At 35.4% G+C, this 16,586-nt stretch overlaps 3 protein-coding genes across 3 annotated transcripts; all 3 read left to right on the top strand.

Annotated features, from left to right (window-relative positions):
• Window positions 1-245: 245 nt before the first annotated feature.
• LOC140982857 (succinate--CoA ligase [ADP-forming] subunit alpha-2, mitochondrial-like) lies at window positions 246-9,472 on the top strand. The gene is made up of 7 exons (XM_073449621.1): window positions 246-559; window positions 1,515-1,724; window positions 3,056-3,226; window positions 3,389-3,512; window positions 5,370-5,431; window positions 7,687-7,768; window positions 9,075-9,472. Exons 1-7 carry the CDS (start codon window positions 353-355, stop codon window positions 9,221-9,223), a joined length of 1,005 nt encoding a protein of 334 aa, XP_073305722.1. The 5' UTR covers window positions 246-352; the 3' UTR covers window positions 9,224-9,472.
• Window positions 9,473-11,056: 1,584 nt separating this feature from the next.
• On the top strand, window positions 11,057-13,742 carry LOC140982812 (heat shock cognate 70 kDa protein 2-like). Its single transcript, XM_073449536.1, has 2 exons — window positions 11,057-11,510; window positions 11,842-13,742. Exons 1-2 carry the CDS (start codon window positions 11,297-11,299, stop codon window positions 13,560-13,562), a joined length of 1,935 nt encoding a protein of 644 aa, XP_073305637.1. The 5' UTR covers window positions 11,057-11,296; the 3' UTR covers window positions 13,563-13,742.
• Window positions 13,743-14,312: 570 nt separating this feature from the next.
• Window positions 14,313-16,032, top strand: LOC140982331 (uncharacterized). The gene is made up of 2 exons (XM_073448809.1): window positions 14,313-14,724; window positions 14,889-16,032. The coding sequence occupies exons 1-2, from the start codon at window positions 14,589-14,591 to the stop codon at window positions 15,476-15,478; spliced, it is 726 nt and encodes a 241-aa protein (XP_073304910.1). The 5' UTR covers window positions 14,313-14,588; the 3' UTR covers window positions 15,479-16,032.
• Window positions 16,033-16,586: the final 554 nt, after the last annotated feature.

Raw genomic sequence — 16,586 nt, 5'->3', positions numbered from 1 at the left:
ACGAAAAACAACTCATTTGAAATATTCATTTAATTCATCATGCATATTTTCGTATTTTGATTGAAGATTTTTCAAAAAACAACATTGCACTAACGGATATTGAGATTTGTTTTTGATTGTTGACCCGATTGTATTCAAATAAATTAGAGAAAAAAAGTGAATTATTTATGAAGATGATTACAGAATATATAAATTTAATATTTTGTAAAAAAAAATACAAAGACCAAAGTTTATAATTATTTTAGCAGCCAATATTTACAAGAACCCTCTCCTTCTCTGTCGTTGCCCAAAGAATTGAAATTTGAAGTGAAACCTAGAATTATACAAATCGACCACAAAGACAGCTGCCACCATGTCCCGCCAGGCCGCCAAGAGACTGATCGGCAATATCTCGTCGCGGGCGCTTTGCCCTAAGCAGCAGCAACACCGAAATTTTGGATCGCCGCCGCCTCCGCCCGCCGTCTTCGTGGATAAGAACACCCGCGTCATTTGCCAAGGGATCACCGGAAAGAATGGAACCTTCCACACCGAACAGGCGATCGAATACGGAACCAAGATGGTACTCATGCTCTCGACTCCATTAGCTGTGCTTCGCTTTGATTTTTTATGCATTTTCTTTTCTTCTTCTTTTTTTTTTTTTTGTAAACTTTCCTCTGCAAAGTTTCTGCCTGATGCATTGGCGTTTGTGGATCCTTCGAGAAATGTGAAATGCCATGGGTTTAGATGCTGAGAATCACATGTGTGTAAATTGTTGGTGCCTTGGTCTCTGGGGGCTCGTGAACTTTACTTCCACCGGGATCAACTTGATAAACTTGGGATAGAAAATTAAAGTATGTCATGAATATGAAAAAATATTGTTTACTTTTGATGGAAAAGATGCTGAACGAATAAAACATATAAGAACTAGAAGTTATAATAGGATAAACCTTTGTATTTTGTGTATATTTATGCTCTGAACCAGCGGTGAATGGTCTGGGGTGGAGCTTGAATTACATCCATATGCATCACACACATAAAAACCACACTACTATCGTAATTTCGTTCATCTTAACTCTTAATATATTTTCGCAAATTATATTCGACTCTGATGAATTTACTCTGTTAAACTTTTGCCATTGGATTTTAATGTTTCGTATAACTCATACCTTACTTTTCCTGTTTTATATGTTCATGGAATTGATTGGCTTTTGGGAGTTCAACTGAGATTTCAAATGGAAACTTGAATGTGACTATTGCAATAATGAAGAATAGTACAGTGAAAATTCAATTATTAAACTAGATTGATTGGATAATTATTTATCTTTTTCAGTAACTTGGTTGCACCAATGGTTTTTCACGTTTCTGCTTGTATGTATTTTATTAGAATATAGACTATTTAAGTCCATGATGAATACTCGACATTCCCCGCGAATAATAAAATATATTTGTTTTCCTGTTGATATGGGACGAGAAGTATGCATACATAAACTAGTATCGCTTCATTATTCTCATGGATTGATTTTTTTTGCACATAGGTTGGAGGTGTTACTCCTAAAAAGGGTGGAACAGAGCACTTGGGGCTTCCTGTTTTCAACTCTGTAGCAGAAGCAAAAGCTGAAACACGGGCTAATGCATCAGTCATTTATGTCCCTCCACCTTTTGCTGCTAAAGCTATTATGGAGGGTTTGGAGGCTGAACTAGATTTGGTTGTTTGCATAACGGAGGGAATACCACAGCATGACATGGTAATGGCATTTGTTTGGCGCACTCTCATATTTCATTTTCGATAAATATATAAAAATTGTACAATTCTTGAACCATTTCCCATAAATACATAAAAAAAATTGTTCAATTCTCGAACCATTTCCCGGTATTCAGGTTTACCTGTAATGGATCTTTTATGCGTCGTACAAATTAGAATTAATGCCATGATAGTGATTTACAGGCTATTGATCTTTTTGTTACGCGAGCTTGAATTTTTTTCGCTAATCATTTTAAAGGAAATATAAGGACACCCCATTAGCTATATAATTACATAAGATGAACATCCTATGTGATCTTTTCTGTCCAGACATAAATTTTTTAGTTAATATACCATATAAAAAGTTTGGTGTCTTGAATGTTCATAACTTTGATGGCAATGGGCCTCTGTCTTACTTGAACAATTTGTGGCATGTTTATAGACTGTTACTCTCAAGGAATGGGATTTGTTTGAATTGAGTTCCTCTTACCATATATAATTCCTGGAAAGAGTTTGTGCTGGAATCTTAGTATTCCATGAGACTATTAGCTGTTTCAATTTTATTGTCTGAATAAACTGTTCTTTATAGTGATATTGTGAGTGCCCTTGAAATGAGATATTGACATGTGTCGATTTCGTATTTTATCTGTCGAGAAACACCTGGCTCTCAAAACTACCTTGAGGAAAACTGGTTTGACTAGGAATGAGATTTGTTTGAATTGAGTTCCTCTTACCATATATAATTCCTGGAAACAGTTTGTGCTGGAATCTTAGTATTCCATGAGACTATTAGCTGTTTCAATTTTATTGTCTGAACAAACTGTTCTTTATAGTGATATTGTGAGTGCCCTTGAAATGAGATATTGACATGTGTCGATTTCGTATTTTATCTGTCGAGAAACACCTGGCTCTCAAAACTACCTTGAGGAAAACTGGTTTGACTAGGAAATATTGGAGCATAAATATTGGCTTGCATAATGTATTTGGCCAACTCAGTGCTGATTGCTGCTGTGGTTTGATGTGGCAAAAAGGAGAGGTTTGATAAGTTTTTTGCTGAAATGAAACCGTTGCAAGTGCATCTTTTGTCAATGATGAATGAATAAAACATACCCATTACATGGTTCAAAGTTGGTGTTCTAAGAACTTGATAGCCTGAAGCATTCTTTTAAGATTTACTTACTATTTAAGTTTTTGTGTGCCATGGTTATGCTATCTATGTTATCGATCAAGTCTAGTGCATGCGACTCATGGACAATCTTTCGACCTGATTTTCTTAGCTGATATATCAGTGTTGATTTTCTTGTTCTTTGAAGGTTTTGTTTTTCTCCATTACAGGTTCGTGTGAAGGCTGCTCTTAATAAGCAATCAAAAACTAGGCTAATTGGTCCAAATTGTCCTGGCATTATCAAGCCTGGGGAGTGCAAAATTGGAATTATGCCTGGTTACATTCACAAACCAGGACGAATTGGAATTGTTTCACGTTCCGGTACATTGACTTATGAAGCGGTGAGATTCATTTTTCTGGGTACTACTTATTTATTGAAATCTCGTTCTTATTCATTTTTCTGGCCTACCCCTATTTCTTTTTGTTTATGTATACAATTTATTTTAATTTTTAGTTACTGCTTGAAATAACGTGGATTACTTTCTTAAATGCATATTTTCTAGGTTTTCCAAACAACTGCTGTTGGGCTCGGGCAGTCAACGTGTGTGGGAATTGGTGGGGATCCTTTCAATGGAACAAATTTTGTTGATTGCATAGAGAAGTTTCTTGTGGATCCACAAACAGAAGGTAATTTATGACCAGGTTTCTTTCTTATTTGCGACTTCCTCTCTTTTTAGATGGCTTTTTACTTGATTATGAGATGCTATCCTTGTGGTTTTTGCTACAATAAGTATGAGTATGTTGTTAGATTTTGGTTGTGATTCTTCATCTGCAATAAGTATTTAATTGATTTTAAAAACTAAGATCCCTACATCCGTCTCTCCTGATGAACTTGTGTAGAAGGTTCTTAGTTAAGAGTTGTTGGGTGAGAATTAGTTGCCAGTAACTGTGATTATCCATAGGAAATTAGGAATCAAGTAAGGAAAAGCATCTTGTTCACTTTGTATTTTCTTTTTTTTATTTCCTTGACCATTTCCTACTATTTGATGAGGAATAGTTTTTTCTCATCGTGAACAATTAGGTATGTCTCTTTTGTGCAGTATTCTAAAAGGCTCTGTCTAAGACCGCTTAGGTGGCGTCTAGGCGTTGGGCGGCCAGGCAATGTCTCTGGATATTGTTAAAAAAATCGGTCGCCTAGGCTGCCTGATGTAATATATAGAATTTTTTTAAAAAATTGTTCGTTATATTTTTCAGTCAATTTGTATCTAATAAAGAAGATAAATATGTAATTGATTTTGAGTTTGAATCTCATATAGAGGAATTATTGGACAAACATGAAGATAAACATGAAGAATTATATATTTAGGTAAATAAGAAAAACCGTGTAGGCGCCATCTAGAGGCGACCACCTATGACCTACCGCTTTTTAGAACACTGTCTTTGTGCAAGGGAGAAAGCAAACACAATGTGGAAAAGAATTACTGCTATGCAAGGAATAGTGGAGATTGTTTTTTCAAATAAAGAGATGCTCTAGTGCAATTTTCTTTGTTATTGCATGACATGATAGATTAGATGGAAACCCAACTAATTGAATCTATGATTCCTCATAATAAATGGGTCCAATGATAAATCAGGAGTGACTATTATCTTGAATGCCAGTTGGCTAAGCACCTGTGCTCCTAGGCTCTGGTATGCAACAGTTGGAGCCTTGTTTTTTAAACTGTTGCCTGACTCTTTTATGACTTCGCACCTAACGAAAAATGCATTCCCTTCTTCACAACTCATCTTTGTGTGGTTGTAAAAGGTAACAAGACATTCGACTTGATGTGCCATCCCTTGTTTTCAGGGTCTGTTAACTGTTGAATCAGACCTATAACCTATTATATATTCCATGAATAACATCTCCAAATACAAAAATTGGCAATTTTGTGATCCATGCATTTGAGATATTTTTCTTTCATTTGAAGGTGAATTTCTTGCCTTAGACTCTTGCTTTTTCTGCATAGAAATATAATGTGTTGAACTTGAGAGTTTAGGTGCTCGACTTTAGACATTTTAGAAAACAAAAACCTCATAAAAAAGCTTCATGTTACGGGGACGGCTAGGACAGCTACCACTCTATAAATATGGCATACCCAACACTTATTATATGGCTACGCTCCTCGGTAAACATGTTCTCTTTGAACTTAGAATATAGTGATTAGAAATAAGAAATTTTTCAAGAAGGCGGTCTCTTTTGTTATGAAAATTCACAGCTTTGGTTCTTAACTTGTTTTACTACTATATATGTTGTCGTAATAACTTCTGCCAAGTCAATTAGTTACTGCCAAAGAAATAGCAATCAATCTGATATTCTGTTTCGGAAACTACTATAGTGGGTAATTAAAAATTGGTGGTTTGTGTTCTTATTCCCATCTTTCACTTACTCTTTTTTTTTATACAAGTGTCTTTATGCAGTTCCACTTTTCGTTGGCTTTTTTGGTTACATTGGAATTGTTGGAAATTGAGTTATTGTTGCTTAATTTACCTTTCTTCACATTTCAGGAATTGTCCTTATTGGTGAGATTGGTGGCACAGCGGAGGAGGATGCTGCGGCACTTATAAAGGTTAGGACCAAGCTTTAAAACTGTATGATCACATTAAAAGAATAGCCGGTGACATGTCCCAATTGGACGTGTCATGAAATTTGGTGTTACTTGTATTATTTTGGTATGCACCTTGAAAAGCGTCGTTATAAAATTTGTAATCCTCCTGGATTTATTCACAGACTCTTTGTAATTTTTATTGCCTTTACTTTGTACTCGGGATACAAATATTGAGTCATATACTCCTACTCCCATAAAGCGTCTGAAGTTTTTTCATGAATAAATGGTGTTTGGTGGTTACCGTCCTTGTGTGTTTCTGCCACTTCGTCCATTTAAACAATTCTTTTTGCGTTTTTCAGAGAAGTGTATGTTGACTCTTGACACCTTTTACAGTCAGCGGGAATATATTGTTTCTCAAACCCATGGTACCGCACCATTGATTGTCCCCAGTAAACCTGAATCTTTTGTTCTCTCACATTTTTCAGGATGTAAAATCCTCTTTTACATCATTTACTTTATTTCTAATTCTTGCACTAAAATTTGTTGATATTTGTACTGTCCAAGTATTATAATAAAATTAGTTTTCTATAAAAAAAAAAAAAATTGTTGATATTTGTCCTGTAACTATGTCCATAATCAACCTTAGTTGCCCAATCTCCACTGTCTTGTCGAATTTTTTACTGTGATACGAAGATAAGCTACCTTTAGGTTGCATAACTAGTAACTCTCAAGAAAAAAGCTTTCTTGAGGTTGCACCTTCAAGAGTTTCTCATCATCGTTATCCTGCATATAGATAATGCTAGATTCTTGATAGGATAAGTGGAGTGTTGAGGTAAACGCTGTTCTTTTCCAGGTGGAATCATCATATGCCTTTCTATAAGGTAATAGTGCTTCAAAGTAGTTGGTTTTTAGTCGGAGTAGTAATCTTCGGTGTGCTATTTTGTATGTTGATTAGTGGTGAGGCAAATCTAATTTTGAGTTGAATTGCAGAATGCGATTTTACCGAAACATGGAGTGGATTTGATTAATAAATGCCAAATGCTATGGGTTTGGGTTAAATATTTTGGAAAATGGTTAATGATGTTACAATTGAGTTGAACAAGTTACATGGTATCAAGATGGACAGAAAAGGTAACTAGATTTGCGAGAGTGAAAGGAGCATTGAAAACTCTTTCTGTGGTCAACCCTTTTTCAATCTTCTGCACAAACAGTGGATTTCTTGTCTAGTGAGCAAATGCTAATCATTGTTGCAGATGACAACTTGATGGTTCATTTTGATAACTTTTTCGTTGCAAATTGGTCATACAGATCACTTACGTCTTAAGCTTGACACTCTTGAAGAGGTATTGGGTTTGTTTGGTTTTTGGCTCATTCCATGGAACACTTCCAGATAATGATTTTGGAGAAACAAAATCAGTAGGAAAATAAAATCTTATTTTAGATGTTAAATCATGTCACAAATTGTTTAAATGTTCTGCGACATCATAATGGACAATCATTTTAAAATTTGAAAAAAGTGTATTTTATTAAAATTTTAACTGTATAATAGAGTGATTTTGATAAAGATTGAATTAAAAGTAGTGATTTTACTGGGAAATGTGAAAAGTAGGGAGGATATATATTTCAGTAAAAGGAGATTGGAAATGAGATGGTAATATTTGATTTTATTTTGAGGGATGGAAAATTGAATTCGAACATATAACCAAACACAAGTGCTATTTTTCTGTATTTTGTTCGAAGAGGGACATCTAAGAGAAGTCTAACCACACTGATCTTTCCGGATTACTTGGGACACAGGAATAGTCAAGCAGCTCAAATTTGAAGGTCATTAGGAAATCAATGCCTGTTCTGATTGCCATTCATAAATCACCTTTATTTCTTAGAGTTAGAAATTTTTCCCTAACATTCATGATTTCTGTGCTGTTTTGTCTTTGTTGATATTGATTTTGTGTTCAGTGTAATTTTGGTGGTTCAGAAGAAAGAAAAAGAAAGACAGAGAAAAGACCTTTATCCATCAAATGTTACACTCTGGCGTCTAAAGATTAGGATGTTTCTCCTGAGTCCTGACATTCACCAATTATACATTTTAAAGACTGCAGTTTGTAATTAGATATGAATAATGCATTACTTTTGGGCTTTTGCTGAGTATTTGTTTCAAGTGTACAATATCTTAATTGTGAAGAGGTTTTGTACCTTGATTACTTGTGAAGTAATACCGTGCTTACTATTAATTTTTAACTTCAGATTAACTTGTTCCTATTTGTTGAATGATACAGGAAAGTGGGTCTGAAAAGCCTGTTGTTGCTTTTATTGCTGGACTTACTGCTCCACCTGGTAGAAGAATGGGTCATGCTGGAGGTAATGTATCTATGAGTTCCAATTATTTATGTTCTCATGGTCGTGATTCTTTGGTCATCTTACCTTCATGTTAATGGGATTTGATTTTCCTTGTTTATTATTTTTTTTTTGCACAGAGTTTAATTTAATTGATTTTATTTTAGCTGTATAGAATGATGAAAGCTTGTCATTTTTTCGTGTTTCATTATCTTAATGACATTCTTTTGTTTTGCCTTCTTATCTGTTTCCCTATATTGGCACTTCAAAAAAAGGACCAGGAAAAGTAAAGAATATTTTGGCATAACCATTTATTGTGCAGCTATTTAGTGCCCTTCTTTATACACTGCAATCAGTGTTAGAGATTGTAATTTATAGCTGCCTAAGTATATTGTTTTCTCACATACATCAAAAGAAAACTTGTTTTCATCTAGAGTAATTGAAATTTTGCATTATGACACAAAAAACAAGGACGTTGCGATGATGCTCAAATTCTCTGGTCAAAGTAACTAAAGATGACCGTGGTTACTTCAGCGTCAAACTCGGGGTTGAGTGTGTTCCCCAGATATTATCCCTCTAGCATTGTAACTAGGATCAAGCTGGAAAATTTGCTTTGTAAAATCAGAATCTTCTCTGGTAGACTGCTCCTAGTATGGAATTATGCACAACCCCTGCTTTCACCTCTTGATCAAATACTGTTAGGAAAACTTGGAAAGTGTGAAGTTTGAATTGGCACAGTGAGAGAGAGATGGCTACAAATTGTTTCGAGCAAATTTCTATGTTGAAAAGGGATGCGTGAATGCTTGGTGCGTTATTTTTTCCCATTAGTTGTTCTGTGTCTGAAGTTATATATTTCTAAGACATTCATATCTTCATTAGGCTCCAGATAATGACACCTTTCTGCATGCCTACAAATAACCTCCAAGTTGTGGTTCGTATCAATCAACTGTTTATCAATGGTTTTCTCAAGCCGTGAATTAGAAATATTATTCACATTCTGCTTGAGTTGCCTTTCCTGGCGGTAATGAAACTTTTAATCTCAATGGAAATGAGAAGCTCTAGTATTATATCGCTGTTACAAACTAAGGTAATTTCAAATGAGATGCTGCATGTTATGGAAATAAAAAAATTTGAGCTTCATCTTTTTATATCATGTTTGAAAGCTAAATGACATTGTGTCTAGTTCATAAATTAAAATTTGATGTTATAGCTTTGCAATCCCACTCAATTCTTCTTCAACACGAATTAATCTTTCATGAGAAAGGTTTCTGTGCTGTATCATCTTCTCTTTATTTTAGATTGACACTTGGTTCACCTGTGGGATGTGCAGCAATTGTATCTGGAGGGAAGGGCACGGCTCAAGACAAAATCAAAATTTTAAGAGAAGCTGGAGTTACTGTGGTCGAATCACCTGCAAAGATTGGCACTGCAATGTTTGAAGTCTTCAAGCAGAGAGGTCTGGTTGAGTCTAGTCCATGATCTTTCTCGTGAATTTTTTTGTTGTCGCTCTAGTGCTATTACGGCACATAATAACAAGCACAAATTCTTTGACAACGATGTGTATTTTCCAATCTGCCTGAAATTGTATCTCCTAAAACAAAGCAATAACAATCCAATCTTCATTATCCTATTGCTCCATGTATTACTTTTTAGAATAGCAGCGAGATACTGTTGACAATGCTTTGATGCTTTAAATGGAACTAAATACCTTTGTTCTCCTCTGGTTTAGTCTTGGTGTCATTTTTTCCTTTGTTTTAGGCATTTCCCTTTAATATATCCTAATTTTATCTTCTTTTTTAAAAAAATTACTCTTTTTTATTTTCTGGGTTTGGCATGATTTTGCAGACACAATAAAGAAGCACGTTTAAACCGACTAATCTTATATAATTATAACCTGAAAATTGTACATGACCTGTTACAAATTTGAATTAGAGAATAAATTTTTACTATTTGTTAAACTAGAATTATGCAATGAGTTGTATTATCCGTCTTATTGTTATAAGAATGTTATTTTTCATAAATGTGAAGGAAAATCATAATTTTAAATGATCGGTCAAGAAAAAGGGTTTATTGGGTGAAATTACAAGCTATACAAAACCTGGTTTGGGTGCAATGGGTAAGATATCTCTAGAAGAAAATAGACGTGTAAAGGTATTGGTAAACATGTCATTAAAATGCATGGAATAATAGTTCTCGAAGAAAATAGTTAAAATCTCATATGGGACATCTTGATTCCTCTCAAAACTTATTTTAAAAAACAGAATTAATGAATATTCAACACAATATGAATTTCTATATTTTTAAATTAATGTTTTTGAACTAATCAAATAGGGAAAAAATTAAACGTGACATTCGAAACTAGCTAGTAGAAATTAAGTTAAGTGGGAGGATTTAGAAGCTAGCTAGGGATCTCTCGAAGAAACTAGACGTGTAAAGCCATTGATATTTCTCGAAGAAACTAGTTAGTTAATCTCATATAAGACATTTTTTTACAAAAAAAAAATATTTTCTACAAAATTCAAATTCTAATAAATTATGCATTATATATCCAATTTATAATCAAAACACTCTAACTCGTTACATAATGATATATAAATTACCTATATAACATAATTACTGAAGACAATTAGAATTTTTATTTTAAAAAAAAATTTGAACCATCTACTTTTGATTCTATGTTAAGTCCAGTTTTAGTCCACTATTTTTGTTTGGTAAATTTGTTTTTTTATTTATTTCCAACATATGGTGCAAATGTGTGTTGATGTGGTGTCGATATAATGCGAACATTTGCAAATACCACGTCAATAATCTTATGACGAAAATGACTAAATTGTCAAAAAATTGAAAATACGATATTAAGAATGAAATTTGACAATAAAATATAAAATCACAAAATATATANTTTCCCCCCTACTATATGCAATAATTTACATTTACAAAACATTTTTTGTGCGCTAATTTAAGCCTCTACATATCACTCCATACATATATTAAGCCACTATATATATAATAAATTAAATAATTCTTAAAATTACAAAAACTTCATATTATTTTTATTTCATAATTTTAAATTTATATTTATCTTACATTTTTAAAGACAAATATAAGAAAAACACAAATATAAAATATATATATCGAATTTATTTGCTATTTTGTAAAACAGAGATATATTTAAATTCGAATATAGTTGTAATATTAAATTAGTTCCTTTACAGGATGTTTTCCAAATTTTATTAATAAAAAGTTATTTAAAAAATAGACCAAGTTTAGAAAAGTCAAATTGTGAAATAAATAACAGAAATGTCTGGAAGAAACCAGAAAAGTGAAAACTGGAAAGAAAACAGGTGTCCAAATTTTTTCCCACAACAGAGAAATCAAGAATCATCTAGGTTCTTCAACTCTACCCTCCATATATACCCTTTTCTATTCCCCACTTTCCTCACGAAAAAGTTCGAATCAGATACAAAATTCTGTGAAGCGAGCGCTCTCAAAACATTTCTGGGTTTTGGAAACTTGAGTTTCTCTGTGATTATTGCTTGATTGTTGGTGTTGATGGCTGGAAAGAACGAAGGACCTGCTATTGGGATTGATTTGGGGACAACATACTCATGCGTCGGCGTTTGGCAGCATGATCGTGTTGAGATCATTGCTAACGATCAGGGCAACAGGACGACGCCGTCGTATGTGGCGTTCACAGATACTGAGCGTCTCATCGGCGACGCGGCGAAGAACCAGGTTGCCATGAATCCCGTCAACACTGTTTTCGGTGAGTTTCATTTTCTTGGTTGTTTTTCTTGAATTTCTTTGCATTTTGGTTGAAAGAGAACCACAATTGTTTGGTTTTATGTGAGAGCTTATTGGAGGCTAGGATTTTTTTTGTTGCAGAGCTTAATGCTCTGTTCTGTTCTCATTTGTTAAATTTTTTTTTTTGTTACGAAATTGTTGTTAAAGTTATTCATCCATTTGTTTTGTGATCGTTTCTTTGAGAATTTAGTTTGAAGTTCTTGATTGATGAGTGAATTACCATGTATTAATTGATGCAACCAGCAGGATTTTTATGAAGTTAAGTTACTTAACTATTTGTTTCTGATGTGCAGATGCGAAGCGGCTGATCGGTAGAAGATACAGCGATCCATCGGTGCAGAGTGACATCAAACTTTGGCCATTCAAGGTTATTGCAGGACCCGGGGACAAGCCCATGATTGTGGTCTCATACAAGGGCGAAGAGAAACAGTTTTCTGCTGAGGAGATTTCATCCATGGTTCTTGTCAAGATGAAAGAAATTGCAGAGGCTTTTCTTGGAACAACAGTGAAGAACGCGGTTGTTACGGTGCCCGCTTATTTCAATGACTCTCAGCGTCAGGCCACTAAAGATGCTGGAGCCATTTCCGGGCTCAATGTGATGCGTATTATCAACGAGCCGACTGCTGCAGCGATTGCGTATGGACTGGACAAGAAAGCAAGTACCTCCGGTGAGAAGAATGTGCTTATTTTCGACCTGGGAGGAGGTACTTTTGATGTGTCTCTGCTCACTATTGAGGAGGGGATATTTGAAGTGAAGGCAACTGCTGGTGATACTCACCTTGGGGGAGAAGATTTCGACAATAGGATGGTGAACCATTTCGTTCAGGAGTTCAAGAGGAAGAACAAGAAGGATATTAGTGGGAACCCACGTGCTTTAAGGAGACTAAGAACTGCCTGTGAGAGGGCGAAGAGAACTTTGTCGTCCACTGCACAGACCACGATCGAGATTGATTCTCTGTTTGAGGGTATTGATTTCTATACGACCGTCACTCGAGCTCGATTTGAGGAGCTTAATATGGATCTGTTCAGGAAGTGTATGGAGCCAGTTGAGAAGTGTTTGAGGGATGCCAAGATGGACAAGAGCAGTGTTCATGATGTTGTGCTTGTTGGTGGCTCGACTAGGATTCCGAAAGTTCAGCAATTGTTGCAGGATTTTTTTAATGGCAAAGAGCTTTGCAAGAGTATCAATCCTGACGAAGCTGTTGCATATGGCGCAGCCGTCCAAGCTGCGATCTTGAGCGGTGAAGGCAATGAGAAGGTTCAAGATTTACTTCTTTTGGATGTTACTCCTCTGTCCCTTGGCTTGGAGACTGCTGGAGGAGTCATGACCGTTCTGATTCCAAGAAATACAACCATTCCCACCAAGAAAGAGCAAATATTTTCGACGTACTCAGACAATCAACCTGGAGTACTGATTCAGGTTTTCGAAGGTGAAAGGACGAGAACAAAAGATAACAATTTACTTGGGAAGTTTGAGCTCACGGGCATCCCGCCAGCACCCAGGGGCGTTCCTCAAATTACCGTCTGCTTTGATATCGATGCAAATGGTATATTAAATGTTTCTGCCGAGGATAAGACAACCGGACAGAAAAACAAGATCACGATCACGAACGATAAGGGCAGGTTGTCGAAAGAAGACATTGAAAAGATGGTGCAGGAAGCAGAGAAGTACAAAGCTGAGGACGAGGAGCACAAAAAGAAAGTAGATTCGAAAAATTCTTTGGAGAATTATGCTTACAACATGAGGAACACGATAAAAGATGAAAAGATAGCCTCCAAGCTCGCAGCATCCGACAAGAAGCAAATCGAGGAAGCGGTGGAATCCACCATTCGATGGTTGGATGCAAACCAGCTCGCGGAAGTTGAAGAGTTCGAGGACAAGCTGAAGGAACTGGAGAACCTCTGTAACCCGATCATCGCCAAAATGTACCAGGGTGGTGTGGATGACGGTGCTGGTCCTGGTCCAGGTCCTGCTGCAGGCGGCGCTGGCCCGAAAATCGAAGAAGTCGATTGAGTATGAGAACTGTCCGTCAATTATGATAATGTGGTAGTTTAGCATCCCTAAAGTGCCGCAAGTCTTCGTAAATTTGGTTTTTGATGCGAGTCGTGGGTATAATTTTGTTGGGTAATTATGTGTCAAAAGTCTTTCGTGAATTGTGATAAATAAAAATTATATAAAATATGTGATTTCTTTCTGTTGTAATTAAATGACAATAAATAATTTATTATGATACCTTTTGGGCAAAATATAATATTTAGCAATTTTTAAAAATTTATGAATTTTTTTTTTTTATAGGTATCATCATGTTATTTTAAAAATGTTCTACCGGACAAATAAATGCCCAGGCTAAAGTTCCATCCCTGACAAGGACTCCTCTCTCTTAAAGAAGAAATATTTTAAAATTGATTCATTTATTTTTAAAATATATAAATTTCATTCGTAAAATATAAAACAAATCATTATTCCCATGTGATCGGACTTTTCAAACCATAACTAGACAAATCCCATCGGTCCCCTCGTTTGTGATTTCAATGTTTTTAACCTTAAAACCATTATCCATTTTATATAACTTTCAGCCAGTTTTCTTAACAAACATTAAATTGATTTATGCTTCTTTTTTGTACTGCCTTGCACCTAACCACATCATATCTACCTATATATATTATATGCATAGAACAAATGAACATTTGATTAATGATTATGAGATTGATTATTCTCATCGATATTTATTTATTCGTAAATGAGTATTTGATTAAAGATAATGAGATTGATTCTTGTCATTCATATTTTTTCGGATGAGCTGTGGCAAGTGACACGACATGCACAGAAAATAGTGGCTGCTGAATCCATGGTCATAAAAGATTTTTATATATATGCTTTGGATTTTCCAATATTATACAAAAAATTTCATAAATATTTGCAAGAATTTTTTGTGGTACAACTTTGGAGCAGGCTTTGAAGTATTTCGTGGTATGTTGCTGACGAGATATTGCGGTCCTATCAGACAGAAGGCCGTTCACAAGTAAGTCATTCTTGTTCATGAAGTTAATAAATTTCTCTCTTTTACTCACTTTCTTGCCTTTTCAGCCTTTGTTAATCAGAAGAAAGCTGCAAGTTAAGTTCTTGATTTTACTCCTTGGATCAAGAAAATGGGGTGATGCAGATCAAGTTCCAAGTAAAGATTCTTCTCTTCCCTAATTTTCGGAAAGTTTGAACTTTTTCAAGAAATGGTGTAATACTCTTAAGAGATTCATTCATAGTTTTCTCCGAATATGAAATCTTTGAGTGGAGTGGGGCTCGGTCTGAGCTTGGTTTTTGGGTGCCTTTTGGTTGCTTTAGTGGGGGAGCTCTACTATCTCCTATGGTGGAAAAGGAGGAGGATTTGCGAGAAAACCGATGAAAATGGTGGCCAAATCCCGCCAAGTAAATACATGTTCTGCTGTTGGATTAAGCCAACTCAAGAATTGTGCTCTTCTTCCATTCTTGTACACGAGCCACAAGCAAATCGAAGCAAAGATTTCGTGGGGTTCGCCCCTTTTGGCGAAGAGAATTTGGAAAACTTCTCCGGCCCACCAAGATTTCTCTTCACAATTACAGAAGAGACGAAGGAAGATTTGGAATCAGAAGATGGGGTTACCAGGAACAGCAAGAATTCACCAAGTAGAGCAAGTTTGGGCGATTTCCTTCACATTTTGGAGACCCCATTCTTGACCCCAATTGCCTCTTCCCCATACTTCACCCCTCCTTTGACCCCATCAAACAGTTACGATCAACACACTTTTGGTCCATTTTTTGAAGTAAGAAGTGATGCAGCATTCAATAAGTTGAGGTCTTCTCCACCACCAAACTTCAAGTTCTTGAGGGATGCTGAGGAAAAGTTGGCTCGTGGAGGCAAATTATTGGAAGAAATCGAAAAGGGTGTGGACTGAAAAGATCATCAATCTGTCAGTTCAAATTCATTGTGTCGCAAAGATGAGGAAAATGGATCATTCATCACTCTAATTCTTGCTAATGAGGAAGAAATGGGAAGGATAAAGCACATCAGCGAGCAGTTCTAGTGATGCGATAATGGATGGTCAAGTTGCAAGGAAAGCGTGGGATCTTTTAGAGGTGTCGGAGGGATTAATCACGAGAAGGCGAATGAAGAGATTCAAAGAAGTACTACATAGATTTATGAGCAATCGAGAAGAGCTTGCAAATAAGACGCCAAATCTAGAAGGATTTGTGATACATGGAAGTGAGTTTGGAGGTCATAAGATCGTTGTTCAAGTATTAAAGGATGAGGAGGACAGAAACCTGTGCGCTAGGTCGGTCAAATCTTACCGCCCGAACACCCCAGTTACTATTCCATACTACGAATTCCAGAACACTCGGTGCTAGGACGGTAATACGCCTTAGCGCATCCACCAAGATATTCTTATTTCCTAGATTAGAGTCTAAATTAATTATGCAACTAGATTTTTTTATATCTTTTGGTTGGTAAAACATATATGCACGAATTTTTATCATTATTAAATAATTATCTTGAGTTTACAAAAATATTTTGAATTTTTATCTCAAACTTTTTTCAACGCTTTGCTTTTCAAAATCAAACTTATCAAAGATTTAATATTTGTGGCGTTTGTCAATTGTTTTCGCATCAAAGACAAGTTCTTTGAAGATTCGTCTGAATCGATTGTTTCATACTGTTAATATTTGTTGTTAAGTTCTTCGTAATTTAGAGGTGAATATTACAAATCATTGTTTGTTTCACAAGATCGGGACAACACAACATTCTTGGTTTCATCGAATCGAGGATGCGACTCCGTTTTGAGCACGTTTATTTTTCGTTATTGAAGAATCGTATCAGCTAGTTGTTAATTTGAATTAAAAAAATTCAATTTATGTATATAAATTTTGGAAATATAAGAGTTAAGACGAAGATTTAAGCTCATTATGGACTAAATTTTTGGGTCCATTTTAATCTTTATGCTCTGCCTTCTCATATTCAAACCTTCAAATCAAAATTGCAACAGTAGATGCATAGATTGCAGATTC

The sequence above is a fragment of the Primulina huaijiensis genome, chromosome 8, assembly GCF_012295235.1.
Source record: "Primulina huaijiensis isolate GDHJ02 chromosome 8, ASM1229523v2, whole genome shotgun sequence".
NCBI lineage: Eukaryota > Viridiplantae > Streptophyta > Magnoliopsida > Lamiales > Gesneriaceae > Primulina > Primulina huaijiensis.
The sequence above is the reverse complement of the archived record's forward strand: the minus strand, read 5'-3'. Positions and strand labels throughout refer to the sequence as shown.

Bases quoted from the DNA above. Each gene is read 5' to 3' on its own strand.
- LOC140982857 (XM_073449621.1), top strand. From the start codon at position 353: ATGTCCCGCCAGGCCGCCAAGAGACTGATCGGCAATATCTCGTCGCGG. The intron at 3,227-3,388 runs GTGAGATTCATT...CATATTTTCTAG, and splicing joins GTACATTGACTTATGAAGCG to GTTTTCCAAACAACTGCTGT. The intron at 5,432-7,686 runs GTTAGGACCAAG...TGAATGATACAG, and splicing joins ATGCTGCGGCACTTATAAAG to GAAAGTGGGTCTGAAAAGCC.
- LOC140982812 (XM_073449536.1), top strand. From the start codon at position 11,297: ATGGCTGGAAAGAACGAAGGACCTGCTATTGGGATTGATTTGGGGACA. The intron at 11,511-11,841 runs GTGAGTTTCATT...TCTGATGTGCAG, and splicing joins TCCCGTCAACACTGTTTTCG to ATGCGAAGCGGCTGATCGGT.
- LOC140982331 (XM_073448809.1), top strand. From the start codon at position 14,589: ATGAAGTTAATAAATTTCTCTCTTTTACTCACTTTCTTGCCTTTTCAG. The intron at 14,725-14,888 runs GTAAAGATTCTT...TGGTTGCTTTAG, and splicing joins TGATGCAGATCAAGTTCCAA to TGGGGGAGCTCTACTATCTC.